At 43.9% G+C, this 15,285-nt stretch overlaps 1 protein-coding gene across 3 annotated transcripts in view; it reads right to left on the bottom strand.

The window, feature by feature from the left end:
- Nucleotides 1-15,285, bottom strand: part of Ehf (ETS homologous factor) — a 38,721-nt gene that overhangs the window by 1,840 nt on the left and 21,596 nt on the right. For all 3 annotated transcript variants that reach the window (XM_008852365.3, XM_017802992.2, XM_029555697.1), the window contains 5 exons: nt 11,631-11,876; nt 9,377-9,439; nt 6,710-6,778; nt 6,531-6,599; nt 1,190-1,252 (listed from right to left, as the gene is read on the bottom strand). In XM_008852365.3, coding sequence (XP_008850587.1) covers nt 1,190-1,252; nt 6,531-6,599; nt 6,710-6,778; nt 9,377-9,439; nt 11,631-11,876 — 510 coding nt within the window. The remainder of the gene's footprint in view (nt 1-1,189; nt 1,253-6,530; nt 6,600-6,709; nt 6,779-9,376; nt 9,440-11,630; nt 11,877-15,285) is intronic.

Here is a 15,285-nt window from a genome sequence, read left to right as displayed (position 1 = left end):
GATTTCCTGGCGTTTCAGTCATAGAACTTGCCAAATTGAGAGAGAGAGAGAGAGAGAGAGAGAGAGAGAGAGAGAGAGAGAGGAGAGATTGAGTTACAACTTCTTTCTTGAGATACAGAATCATTACACATCAACCATTTTAGAAAGAACAGTACAGTCCAGGCATGAAGAATTTCGGTGGTTTAACCAGTGTGGCACAAGTAACTCCTGGCAAGGCCAGTACTAAAGATCAGATGTTAATTTCTTAATCCAGGCAGAGTTTCTTCTAATTATTGTTCACAAATCGCATTTCATTTCAATGTGCTGCTTCCTCAGAGAACAACATTTAGTCATTTTTACCTAATACCTCTCTTAGTTAAATTCCTCTAAACCAACAACTGTCGTTTGGTCACATTTAAGTCAGTAGAGCTCTGGAATCTTCTGGAATATACTGGGTAGAGGAAGTGATCACACATGGGTCAGGGGAACCAATTTAAAAATGAAGCACTCCTGAGATGAAATTAGTCCCCAAATTTGATTTTACTCCCAGGAGATTTGTTTTGCTGCTCCTCCCCAGTGCCACTCAAGGGGCCGCATGAGCACATCTTTATGGGGTGTGCTGGAGGAGCAAGAGTAACAACACCCCAGTTCTCTCCCACTTCTGGATTGTATCATATTGACTGCTCTCTCTTCTATCTCCAACCTATATCTCTGATAGTTCATATATGTTCATAAGGTTTTATCCCTGGGAGAAATCCAACTCCCAAAGAGCAGGGTTGAGTCTTCAGAACAAGCAGCCGTTTCTTGAAGAAGAACCGCACAGAAGCAGGAGGCCAGCATTTCCCCGAAGACAGAAAGGTGCATCTCAGCCATTTCTTCCCATCTTGCTCCTCCTCCCACACCGCCCCCCCCCCCTTTTTTTTCTGGACAAAGGAAAATCTCCAACCCTCTTCCACAAGTTCTTATTCACTGAGTGCCCCAATTTTAGAGAAAATAGGATAAAGAAATAGCCAGAGGGCACCACTTTAAGGAGTAGCTGCAGAGGGACTTACTTTGACAGAAAACAAGCCTCAGTTTTCTCTCCCAGCTGTTTAGAAGTGAGGAAATGGAGACAGCAGCAGAGACAATATTTGCCTAAAAACCAGAGGTCTGCAGTTATGCGCAATGTGAAAGGAAGGGCCCAATGGCCTCTGTAAGCCAGGCAACTTACTGTGCTTTTTGGTATGGGACTTTACAGGATGATCTTGCTCCTTTTTCATATCAGGTGACTCTGCTGAAAAAAGAAAAAAAAATGAGTGCCTTAGTTTACCTATTCCCTATAGGTATCCAGTCCACACATTTAGCGAATGTTCATTAACGCCTGCTGCATGCCTGATATCGTTAGGCTGTGTGGTAGTGACAAAACAGATGACGAATGCTAGAGAAAAATAATGCAGGGTAAAAAATGGGGATCAAAGTGTGGAAGTGAGAACAGTTAACAATTTACTAGAAAGTAGTCACAGAAGGCCTCTGTGATAAAAGGACTTTAGGATGTAGGGGAATTGGTCATGCAGAGAATTTGGGGGAGAGCCTCCCATAGATAAGGATAGTGAGCGCAAAGGCCCTGAGGTGTGTTAAGTATTTACACTAAGTAGAAGGAAACCACTGAAACTGAACCAGGGGGCAGAGTGGTGGGAACTGAGGTTCTGATCATTAATGCCTTGCAGGTTTTCAAAGGGCTTCATTCTGCCTCATTCTGAGAGAGAATGGAAGCCATGGAAAGATTTAGGTCATCAAAGGGTGTTTTTATAACATAATACAAAAATGTAAACATTCATAACAAAGAAGGATCACTTTTAAGCCAGAGGAGTGCCATTTTTTGGCATGCAAAGTTACATTTTAATCACCCTGACAAAGGGGCCATTGAGTAGCCTGAGCTCAACACAGAAGGCCACAGTGGACTATGGAAACACAGATTAGTTTAACAAATGACTCTTTATGGCAACCCTTTCACTGTCCCCACAGAGGAGATGACAGAGGTGGATCTATGAAGTGAAAATTCTTCTTTAAAAAAAAGAAACCCACATGTTTTCAGGCATATATGACAGATTGAAAAGTTTAATCGCAGAGAAACAGAGATGAACTCTAGAGACCAAAGGGGAAGGGAGTCATGGAGGGGACAACAGGAGTCTGGATGACACAGTTACCCCGGAGCAACAAGGTCTAGTGTTCTACCAAACAGTTGGATAGATGCAGTGCACAGTGATTTATTATACAGCTTACAAAAATCTAGACCCAAGAGGCTCCCAACTCCAAGATGATAAGTGTTTAAGAGGAGAATATGCTAATGACTGATTTGATCATCACACATTGTACACAGGTATCAAGCTGTTACCGCATACCCCATGAATATGTTCAGTTACTATGGATCAATTAAAACAAAAACAAAAAGCAAATGATTTAGCTCTGTGGTGCGTGTGTGTGTGTGTGTGTGTGTGTCTCCAAGGGCACTTTGAGTATTGTGGGGAGCATAGGGAGGGGTCCATAGCATGCATTTGATAGAGTAGACCATTATTCCAAAAGAATTTATGAACCACGAACCATTCACTTCTAATTAAGATGATTAAGAGGGCTAGGGAATAGCTCAGGGGTAGAAGCCTTACCTAGCATGTGCAAGGAAGGCCCTAGGCCCCCAGCACCACGAAAAGTAAAATGGTAAAGTAAGATAAAATACAACAGTGAAGAAAATAGCTCCTGTTATTGAGCTCTTCCTATGTACCAAGAACAGTACTAAGCACTTTACATGGATCTTCTTATGTCATTCATGCAATAACCACATGAGGAAGATACTATTATGATCCACAGTTTGTACCTATGGAAGATCTGAAAAAAGAAAGAGAGAAATGATTTCTCTACAGTCATACAACCTTTAAGTAGCGCTAGGTGGCAAATACCAATAGTTGGATTCCAGAAGCTTCATTTAAAAGCCCTTTCCAAAATGGGGGCCTGTGCTCAATTACTTTGGGCACAGAACATACTTCTCAAAAGTCTTTCCAGGAGTTAATTCACTTCCACAGTGCCCTCATCAGTAGAAAACTAAATGCCGTGTACGAGTTCAGTTCTGTACTTCTCAGTATGTGGAGACAGCTCATCTAGTGGATCGCCCAGCTGGTCACAATTCAGCATCCCCAGCTATTTCATTAAAAGCCATGGTGGGATGGAGAAGAGGGTTTAAATAGGAGAGAAACTCTCATTCTCGGTACGAATTTCTCTCCTGGTGCTGTCGCCAGTAGGGCCTGTGACCAGTGAGGCCTTCTCTGAAATCCAGAAGGACCAATACATGGAAGGAGCAAGGATGCCTCACCCCCTTCGGCTCACAGGGTGAGGTTGCAACACCCCACCAGGACATGACGACACTGAAATAGGTCTGGCACCCACCCAAGTTCCCCAGTGATGCATCACCCTAACAGGGCCACGTTGTTCTAGAGACAAAGAGTGGCATTTACCCAGCAGGTCACAGGCAAAGCTCATTTTCCAATGAAATCCAGGCGGGAACAGAGCCATGATTTCAGAACCGCCAGGGTTAGATTCAGAAAACCCTAGAGTTTCTCAGCACACTGGGCTCAGCACTGCATGGGTGCCCCAACCTGATACTGGATCTATCATTTGGGGGTTAAGGTCCCTTTGAGAATCAAATGAAAACCTTGGATGTTCTTCCCCAGGAAATGCAAGTTACACTAATAAAATTTTGCCAATCATTTTGGGGTTCTATGGGTCACTTAGAGGTTCATGGACTCTAGGTTAAAAGATCCCAGGTTAGATAAACCATGGGAAAACTTCCTTTGAGATGTCAGTCATTTTCTCAAGCTAGATCTGCCTATAACTTTAGGACACACACACACACACACTCAGTGTTCCATCATTACATGGGAAAATAAGTAATCCAGGGCAAAAAGATGAATTCATTTCTTCCAGTCACTCTTCTGTGAACATGAAAAGGAAGCCATGGAGTCCCTGACCAGACTTAGCTCTAAAGTCTTTTGATCTGTGATCTCACTTTTATATAACTACCACACACACACACACACACACACACACACACACACATACTCATGCACACACACTATCCTCCCTACTGCCACAAAATAAAAGCCAGACCTTTGAAGTAAACCATGTGGTTGAGTGATTCGTTGTTATAAAATAATGGCTTGCTCTGCAGAGGTGGTCCAGCCTGGCTTTCTCTTGCTTCCTTTCCAGACACTTGGGGTCAAGGTCCATGGGGTCCAGGCAGAAGTAACAAGCCCCAAGTTTATGGTAGAAGTGGGAGCACATGTCTTCAGCCTCCCTGCTTCGCATGAAGCAAAGATTAGGCACATTTGCATATGATTCAGCTGTGAGCCATTTCTTGACGGGATATACAAATTTCAATGTTCTAATAGACTGTGCCACCCTAGCTTGAGGCTCAACAAGTCAATAGATAAACACATCAAGCCTGAGTTGGCAGGACTGGCTTGGGGACTATCAGGCAGATCAGAACACTAGTGGCAGCCATTTTATGAAATGGGAAGATGATAGAAAAAAATAAAAACAAAGCCTGCTTCCCCACCTGCACTATCTCAGAGGCCATCAGTTGACACAGAGCCTTGCCTTAGCATAGCTTGAACTTGCATGAAAACATAGAAAGATGTTCAGCTGCACCCATTTTTATAGGAGCTTGAAATTAAAAGACTGGGGCAGATGGCAAAGGTCTTTGGGGGCATTCTGGTCCCATCTAGTAGAAACTAAAATATTTTTGAAGGAACTGACTCATATAAAGTTGCAATTAATGTCTACCAGAGCTAAAACTCCAAAGAATCCACCAAGTGCTGACACTGAATTGATTCTTTAGAGAATAACTCTGATAAAAGGCTTAGATTATTTATCTTATTTTCTAGCTTGTTAAGATCACAGGATGGAAATGGGGGACAGGAAGACAAGGATCCAGGTTGGGGGGCAAAGAAAATCAAATTCATAAAGTTAGATTTAAGAACTATCAAAAAATATAGTAGAAAGATACAGGAGGCATTGCCTTCCTTTTTACTATGAATATGCAAGTGTAATCTGCTGCCTTAAGACCCTACTGATTCTGAGATTCTAGAAGGTCTAAGTCAAAACAGACAAAAGGAAAGAAGACCTGACTGTGAGGTGGTAGTGCTGTAATTTCCTGGGGAGCCGGAGCACCTTCAGAACCCCCAAGGCTCAAGAAAGAGCTGTTTCAGCTTTATTCTTACTTAGACTCTTTTGCCACAAGTCAAAGACCCAACAGGAAGAACCTGGAAGGTGGCACCACAGGAAGTTAGAGAGAAAATCAGAGGGTGACTCAGGCGGTTTCCTCAGCCCTGAAGCCCATAGTCTTGCCTGAGTGGCAACAATTGCCCCAGAAAATGACCCAGATGGCCTGTTCCTCCAGAGTGGCAGATACACTGGTGCCTTTCCAGCGCTGGCCCTGCTTTCTGATATCAACAAATCCCTTCAAATGATACACACTAAGGGCTTGGAGGGAGGAAGAAAGACAGAAATGAACTAATTGCCCTCTGGTCTCGACCTCAATTCTTTAACACTGGCTCCCAGCCCTGTCTTGTTCAAGGGGCTTGACCCAAACAAAACTTCAAACTAAACACTTTCATGATTTCAGTTCACAAAACCACACATGCAACAGAAGCAAAAGAAGAGGAAGGGCTGCCAAGTCCATGCTTTCTTTCACACTGACCTCGCTAGCTCCCAGTTCTGACACTGCCTCAAAGTCAATGCTTAGAGAAGAGCACTTCTCCTGCAACTGATACCTGGGCTCCATTTCATAGACCCAAAGTGATCCAGAAACATGAACCCAGGTCAAGAGCCAACACAAAGTCTTCAGCTAATTCTTATAGTATACGTATGTGTGTATCTATTTTCTGAAAACCACTCTCCAAGATCCCCAGTGTTATAGCCTCAACCAAGGATCAGGGATAGCCCTCAGCTGCCTTCAGTCAAAACCGTGCAACTAATGTGAATATAATTCACACAAGGCAGGTTCTCTGATTGATTAGAGTGCCTATGAGCCATTAATGTTAGGGTTAAAAACAGGAAAAAAAATAGTATAGGTGCAGGGCTTTCCAGAATTTTTAGTGGTTACTGCAGACCATGCCCACAGGGTCCCAGATGTTTGAATTCTACTGTTCTCTAAAGCCAAATGCTGTTTGAAATGAAAGTTTAGAATGCAACTAAAAATTAAATCTAACCTTCCAAATAATTTTACCAAGTTTATCCCCCAAGCAAATTTTTGTTAAACAGAGAAGAAAGCATGAGGAACTTTTGTTGTCTTAAGAGAGTATCTTGTTTCCCATAAGAGAAATACTTCTAGAGGAATCTAGGCTAATGTCTTTGATATATACATACTGCTCAGAAGTGCAAACTATTCCTGTACACAACTCAATTCTGGCTTTTTAATGGAAACATTCCAGCAAGGCAGAATTGTGGGGCATTGGGAATTCTCATTAATTCTTAGTAACCACAGGCATGAAGCATACCCAGCCCATGTCAGGACAACTTACCAACTGGAAGGTGACTGGAGGTTGTCATGGAGATCTGGGCCCGGCAGAAAGTTTTGCTGTCCAACAGATCTGTGGCAATGAAAAGGGAAATGACATTAAGAGCCCCCTCTTGATGGCACAACATCACAGCAGTGCAACAATGTAAATAAAAGGGCTTTCAGAGCCAGGGAGGTAGTTACCTACTGTGCTACCATAGTTGGGGTCGTATAGGTAGTTTTCTTCTTTCCAGGCGTTCATGATGGAAGGATCTACAAAGAATAGAGAATGAGGAAAGTCAACAGTTGTTGGCTCCAGGGTGAAGCATCTGCTTATCAAGGACACCCGGGTAGGAAGAGGCCTCCAAGAGAAGGGACGAGACTCTGCTTCAGCTCCTTGCTACTTTATAACAACGTCAGCCTGATTTCTTCAGGTGGAATGGCTTTGTGATACCCTAAGCTTGTGATCCATACCCCTTCCATCTTCAGGGAAGCGAGAGAGGTTGCACCTGTAGAATCCTGTTCTAGACCAATGCTTCGCTTTTCTCCAGCCTGGCTCAATCTTGCCTGACACCCTAGCATATAGTCACTAGAATATTTTTAGGGTGGAGTGGAGGGAAACCCTTTTTAGGGATGAAAAAAATGTCCCTATATAAGAAAGGATTAATGAGTTTCTTTCCTCCTAGGGGAACTGATGAGGTTTCTTTCAGAAAAGATCTCACCAGCTATATCACAGTTGAAATTCAGAGTGCCTCCCCTTAAGTCAGAGGACAGCTACTGCCCTCCAGGTTTTCTCCAATTAGCTTAAGGGGTGACATTAAATCCTCAAAACCCAGGAGAAGGGGAAAGATTGTTAACAAATCAAACAAATGGTTTTTACAAGTGGGCCCTTTGAGGCAGAACTCGCCTCCTCACTTGCTGCTCCTGTGTGCTGTGGAAGCACGTCTCACTTGGACTACTCTTCAGATTTCAGATTGGAAGGAAACTCCCTTCCACCCACCCCAAGTGAGGTCTGACTCCCACACAGCCTCCAGATCCAGGCAGATCTCCAACATAAGCATTGTTTTTTCTGGCTGGTGAAGAGCCTAAAGCTTTCACCTTGTCCCCTCCCCCCAAAAAACAAGCCTGTCTCCCCTTTGCCCCCAATCTGGGCCGCCTCACTCTCCCTCCTGCCAAAGTTCTGAATGTGAGGGCCAGGTGGTAAGCCACTGGCCGAGCTCAATTTTGTTTTTATAGCATAAATGGTATAAAGCCTGACTCACTGGCTAAGTCCTCCTGTTTACGACATAGGGATTTAGCTGGTATTTTAACTCATAGATACGTGTTTGGACACCCCAAGCCCAATCTCTTGAGGTTACACCCTCTGTCCTTGTTGGGTCACCTCATACACCTGTTGCTGTCTCTAAAAACAAATTGAACGAAAGAGGTTTGGGGGTGTTGGCCCCTCTGTGAGCCTCTTCTCCCCTCCTCTCTGGGTGGACCTCCTTCTCCACCCTTGAGCTCGGCTTTTCTGAACTGGCAACACAAGAATGTCCAGATGGTCAAGGAGGATCATCAAGTTCTCTGGGACCTCTCCAATCTCAGCCTGGCTCCTCCACTGTTACTATCTGCAAGGTCAAGGCCATCCTCTTAGCCAAATCCTGATCTGTCTCCAGGGCTAGGGAAGGCCTGCAAAACACAGTCCATCTAGGTAACCCATCCCCCGATGTCCAAGTTGAAGGACAGGACTAGGAAAGCCTAATTAACATGCTTAGCAGCTACATTTTTTCTTTAATGATGGTAGACCAGCCCCCTTATAAAAGAGTAAATAACTGCATTGGCTAATTTTGGTGTCAAATGAGTCACAAATCACCCCCAGGTCAAATTCTGTCCTTGGTGACTGGCACGAAACCCTCAGGGAGGCCTGAGGCAAACTTGGTCAGCCCACGTGGCTTATAATCTCACTGATGTGGACACAGGGAGTGACCTAGGAGCAGTGGCACCCGCACAGTTTTCTCATGGCCATGTCTTTGAGGAGACAACCTCCATAAGAGAGATTTAGGACAGAGGAAAGGGAACAAATATGAATGTATAGGGCTGGAGAGATGGCTCTGTGGTTAAGAGCACTGACTGTTCTTATAGAGGACCCAGTTTGATTCCCAGCACCCATATGGCAGCTGACAACCGTTTGTAACTCCAACTGTAAATCCAGGGGATCCAATGCCTTCTAACCTCCATGGGCATGTCATGACAGGGTGCACTTACACGCATGGAGGCAATACACTCATACATATAAAAAAATAATAATTTTTTAAATGAATGTATACATTAGGAGTCTGTAGACTGTTAAGAGCTCAGAATAGGATATTTCAAGTAGGAAAATCCTTAAGACAGGGGTTGGCTGCCTTTGGACATCCCTACAGAAACTCACTATAGTCCAGAAACTATGCTGCCTGCAACATCAAGACAGTAGCTCCCTCCTTGTGAAATTCAGTCCCATCTAGGTGGAAGAATGGTGAGTCTTTCTCTTCTCTCACCTTGCTCTTCCAGACTTTGCCTTACTCTTTCTGGAAAGGAGGCTCACCTTAGATTTTGTATTTACCCAGCTCCTGGCCAGGGATCTGGGTGATACACTGATTGGTAGAAAGAAACAGATATGTGCTGGCTAAAGGCAGGCTCACCACCAGTCTATATGTCAGACATAGTTGGAGGCTGCTGGTTCTAAGAGAGAGGCCCTAGTCATGGCAGGGTGACCCGCTGGAGACAGACAAGAAAGTGACCTCCCTGAGTGCCCTGCCAAATCAGCTCACGTGGTCTATGGTGCTCCCTCCCAAATGTTCTTCCCAAGGCTCTGCTCGGCCAAGTTGGCTCCCTTTGCCTCTCCCCACTCACCGGTTTGTTCAGTCTTGACAATGACATTGTGTGTGGACTGGAACAAGTCACTGCTGCACTGGCCTGTGAAGGACAGACAGTAAAGTCAGAAAGAGTACAGAAAGCATCAAAACTTAACACTTCAATAGGGACAAAACTGGCTTCTTTGAGGAGCTTCTAGTTGCTTGTACAAGGACACCCAGGTTTGCCTGTGGGCAGCTTCCCACCCAGCCTTGGCACCATTCCTGGTCCCACAGAGTTTGTAGTCCAGGGCACCCACATCAGAAGGGTTATTTGGTGATAGAAGGAAGGCATCCCATATGGCAGGTATAGAACATCACAAATCAGACCAGTTTCTCCATTACTAGCTGTAAGACATCTGCCTTCCATGGTCTCAGTTTCCTAGTCTGTAAACTTAGGGGATCAAGCTAGAGTTATGCATATGACCTCTCTGGTACTTTCCCATACCAGAACCTCAGGTGAGATTAAAGTGAAAATGTAGGAAAAAGCATTTTAACTTTACTAGATCTTGACAAATTTGATCAAATCTATCTTGAATAGGCACATCTGGATAAAACAGTTTTCTTCAGCACTTACATAAGTGATCCATACCACATGCCCTCCTATTTGTTTATAGTTCCTCTTGAGTATGATGTATAAAAGTACAAATGTGTGGGTGAGTCTAGAATGATTTTCTTCACAGAGATTATCAATATTTCATATTTCTGACCTTCAGGCTTCCCATCTGTAAAATGGGTACAATATTTTGCCATAAGTCATTCAATGAATCAATTCACTCAGACTACCTAGTATAAGAAAACAGAATGTCTACAAAAATGAAAACAACAAAACCAAGATGAGAATTCTGACCAGTTGGCACTCAGAGGCAAGAGCAGCAAGACCAAACAAGTCATGAAAGGTCAAAGATGACCACTGGACCTCCCTGCCTCAGGCCTTAATCAGAGACTCTTAAAGGCGTGCATTAATTGAAGGTAGTGAGATACATATTTTTAATTCTTCAAGTGTAACTCTGCTCTTCCTGAATATTCCTGGGAGCTATTTATAGAGCCTTGTTTGGTCTGATTCTTGTAAAAGAAAAATGAGCAACTACCACTGTCAGATGGATAGGAAGAAGGGAGATCCAGGTGCTAAATGAGCTCATCCAAAATGGCTGCCACAGCTGTCAGCACCACAGCAGACTCCCTGGTCCTCCCTGTTGCACATGGCAGCCGTGGGTGTTCCTGAAGGACACACTTCCTGAACCCTGGGTACTTGCCCAAACATGGGTTCTGCTGAGATATAAATGCCCTATTCAGGGTGGACTGGCTGGCTCTTTGTTGTTAAATATTCCTTGTTTTCAAGATTCAGGGAGCTAGAACTTTACCTCTACTCACAGGGCAAGCTTATGCTAGTACCAGTGACCATCTACAGGATAAGTCATCTGACCTACCAGGTCTTTGAGTATGGGGTGTGTGTGTGTGTGTGTGTGTGTGTGTGTGTGTGTGTGTGTATGTGTGTGTGTGTGTGTGTAAGTGTAAACTGTCACCATGGACAATTTTCAAGATGGCTCTCAATGTGCTAGGTAAGACCTGAGGAGAAGTCATTGAGGTTTTAGGGCAATTATTCAGAAATCACTGCTGAAACAGCCCACATGTATCCAGACCATTCATTCTAACTTTTTTTAAATTCTTTTTTTTAAAGCTACAGACCTTTTAAAAATCCACACAAAAATGTGATCCTTCTCCCCTCTCAAACACACAGACCAATTTCACATGTCTTCTTAAATACCTTAGACTCCCATTTTAAGAACCTGGGTCTAGGCTGGGTATGCTGGTACACTCCTGTAATTCTAGCATTTTGGAGACTAAGGAGGAGGATTTTGAGTTCAAGCCCAGCTACATAACAACATAGCAAGACCCTGTCTCAAAAAAAAAATTTTAAATAGGTCTACAAGATTCTTTTCTTTCATTTTTTTTATTGTTACTGATCTTTAACAAGCAAATAGTTAGGAATTACTGTGTTAGCAAGGGTAAAGGAAACGTTGTCTAGCTACAACAAGTGTATGTGAATTACCAGCCCAGGCATATATCACTAAAAACAAATGGAGCCATAAGAAGAGAACTGAATTACATGGGTGTTTATGGAGATTAGACCCACTTCCACCCTGAGCTTTGCTCCTGTCCTCTCATCTCCCTTCTACCTCGCTGTCTTGAGAAATGGTACTTTGGAGGTATCACCCCTGATGAGGAGCACAGGCAGCTGCAGAGCTTCTCACCATTCCACTTGAGATGCTGTAAGTTGCTGTAGAGCAGCTGCCCAGCAGAGCCCGCCGCTCGTGTGAACTCCTGCAGGCTCATACTGCACAGGTGCTCCCCACTGATGTCGAACTCCTGGAAAGGGATGCAACTAGCGTCCAGCTGGTTGGTGTCCAGAAGGTGCTGCAGCCATTCCCACACCTGGTACTTGGTCCAGTACTGAGGGTGGATCTCATGCCACTGGCTTCCAAAAAACCCACTGGAAACTGCAAAATAGGATGTGACAGTATGAGTGGCTCCGGCTAGTTCCTGGGCTTAGACTCAGACACAAGGCTCTGTTGGCTGCTGGATATAATGAGGAACACAAGCATAGCCCCGGACCTGTGGGCATAATCACGAGTGCTGAACACAAAATGAGCTCTGGGTAGCAGGTGCCCAACATGGGGAGGGGTCGCCCAATCATGGCTGGTCATCTTCATGTTCTTCCTAGCGAGTCACTCATTCCTGAGTACTGGATAGCACCAGGGACCTGAAGGACTCTGAGGTCACTTCCCACACCAACCCCAAAGAAACACAAAAGCGAAAATATTCCTATGGTTTCAGCAACGATAGTCACCCCTTGCTACCCAGAGGGAATTGGTCCAGAACCCCTCATGGATACCAAAATCCTCACTCTTACACATTTTACATAAAATGCCGTATTTGCATATAAACCACACTTCTTCCTATATATTTTTAATTATCTCTAGATTACTTGGAATCCCTAATACAAGTAAATAGTTTCATGCTGAAGAAATGACAAGAAAAAAGTCTGTATTTTCTCAGAACAGACACATTTTTCTTTCTTTGTGTATATATGGTGTATATATGCATGCACATGTTTGTGATTAGGTGTGCGGAGGCCAGAAATATACATGTGCTGTCTTCCTCCATAGTTCTCCCTCTTATTTTTTGAGACAAGGTCTCTTCACTGAACCAGAAGCTCACTGATTTGCCTAGACTGGCTGGCCATAAGCTCCGGAATCTACCTGTCTCTGCCCCTCCGGTGCTAGGGTTACAGATGCAAACCATTACACCATGCTTTTATATGGGGACTGGGGATCTGAACTCAGATCGTTGTGTTTGCACAGCGAGCATTTTACCCATGGTGCCATCTCCCTGGCACCCAAGTGTATTGTTTTAAATCTGGAATTGGTTGAATCTGTAGATGCAGAATCCCAGGATGCAAAGGGATGACCATAGTTCTCTCTCCCACCCCATTTACACACACACACACACACACACACACACACACCAAACTCAGACTATTTTCAACTGAAGATGAGGCCCAAAATTAAGCTTCCTTTTTCTCTGATGGCTTTGCTACTCTCCCAAAATTGTACAGACTATTCATCTGCCAATTATGCTGATGTCCTATTACCATTGACCGACAATTACAGCTGCTCCATTGTCACTTCCCCACTCAACTTTCTTCAGTAATTCTCCATTATCCACTGAAATTAGATATAAAACTGGCAAAGCAGGCATTGGAACGCTTCGCTAGCTCCTTTTGAAGAGACCTATGTCTTCTGGTTTTTTTTTTCTTCTGGGCAGTTCTTCCAGGCCTGTTTGTAGTCTACCTTTTACTGTTATTGAATTCCTACCACTCTTTCCAACACAGAAATTTGTAGAGCCATCACTGCTTTCTCCAACTTACTTCAAGTTCGGAATCTCCAGGGAAAATGTCGAGTTTCTCGCAGTGCCGCCTGCTGTAGTCTGCTTATCTTTATAGATCACTAAGTTCTGGCTTATTCTCCTTTGTAAACATTATGTTCAAGGCCATGGACTTGGTCTTATTCATTTTCACATAGCCTTTATAAAAACTACTTTGGCAACCTTGTCAGAAGCTCACTACATGTTCAATATGTTTCAATTTTGGCTGAAGAACAAATAATGCAGGAATATAGAAGAATTGTGAGGTATATTCCCAAGATTATTCAGATACCAGGGAAGAAGTGAAGTGCATCCCAGTATATGAAGGTTGCCGAAGTGATTGTGTGCTAGCTTTCGATGTGTAACTCTCTCATGCTCACTTTAAGAAAGCACCACATAGTTGGCCCAAAGGCATGGGGACTGGAGACAAGAGCCAGCCTCTGGAACCATGTCACAGGGCTGGGGAACCTCACAGCCTTTTGAAAACAGAGATCAAAGAGAAGAGCTCTCTTCCAAAAAAAGTGAAGTACAGGGACTGGAGAGGTGGCTCAGTGGTTGGGAGCACAGACTGCTCTTGCAGAGGACCCGGGGTTCGATTCCCAGCACCCACATGGCGGCTGACAGCCATCCATAACTCCAGTTCCAAGGGATTGGATGGCTTTTTCTGACTTACACAGGCAATGCACAACACAGGCGCACTTACACACATGCAGTCAATACACTCATACACGTAAAATAAAAATAATAAATAAAAAAAAAAAAAACGTGAAACACAAAGCCAAGGAGCAGACACTTTGCATCCCAGCAAGCTAAAGCAGAGGAAAGGTAACTGAATGCAACATGGACTCAAGAAATGAACCACTGTCACATGGCTTTTCCTGAGAAGATATAAACAAATATCTCTTCACCCCAGATAGGGCACCAACAACAGAACAAAGAAACAATACCACCCAAGTCTAGCTTGGCGAATCACTGAGTTTAACTGAGCTTGCTTACAGAACACGGGTGAGATGTTACTTGTAGGACTGTGGGGAACTCCAAACAGCTGTACCACCAAAGAGTCTCCTTCAACCCACCCATCAGTTGTCAAGTGCTTCTATATCTCCATGGGGTCTTGTGCACCTTGTGAATTCCCCTTCCACAGAGCAATATGAGTAAGTCCCATCTTATGAGGGTCTCCTTTGAATAACCACAGAGCCATGCCCAGAGGACAGTATTCTATGAAACTATGGAGGAAATGTATTTAGAAGGAAACTACGCCTTAACTGTTCCTTCAAAATTATACTAGCTCAGTACTCAAAACTTCAGTGTTGCTGGAATTACTGGAGACTATGGCTCAACTGTGGATTCTGATCCAGTAGGTCTGGAATGAGGCCTAAATGTCTACTTTCCTAGCAAGCTTCACCATGGTGGTGCCACTGCTGGACTGTGGAATGAGAGGGAGAGTCAAGGCTCCATTCCCATAATGCCCATGACCTAACTCTCCATGCTCCCAGGTGAGGGGCAGAAAGGGGAAAAGTTTGTATACAATCCCTCTTTTCTTACCCTTCAGAATGCTGCCTTTGTTTCCAGACCTCAGAAGCACAAGAACAGGAGATCAAGATCATTTAGAGCTTAAAAGTAACTGTCACATGCCTTTAATCCCAGCACTTGGGAGGCAGAGGCAGGCGGATCTTTGTAAGTTCGAGGCCAGCCTGGTCTACATAGTGAGTTCCAGGACAGCTGAGGCTACAAGGAGACCCTGTCTCAAAAAAGACAAAAAAAAAAAAGTGACTGTCGTTGATATCTACCACTCTCAGGATGAGCTTTATTTTGAAACAATTGCAGCCCTACAGCTCCCTCCTATAGGGGAAGCTTAGGAGGGATGGAGGGTAAGGACTGGAAAAATGTAGTCTGAAAATTTAGGTATATAGAAATATCTCCAAATACACAAGGTTTATACTGGATATTTCCATGCCCCTATTATTATTTTTATTATTATAA

Source organism: Nannospalax galili, unplaced genomic scaffold (assembly GCF_000622305.1).
Source record: "Nannospalax galili isolate Female #2095 unplaced genomic scaffold, S.galili_v1.0 scaffold126, whole genome shotgun sequence".
Classification (NCBI taxonomy): Eukaryota; Metazoa; Chordata; class Mammalia; order Rodentia; family Spalacidae; genus Nannospalax; species Nannospalax galili.
The sequence above is the reverse complement of the archived record's forward strand: the minus strand, read 5'-3'. Positions and strand labels throughout refer to the sequence as shown.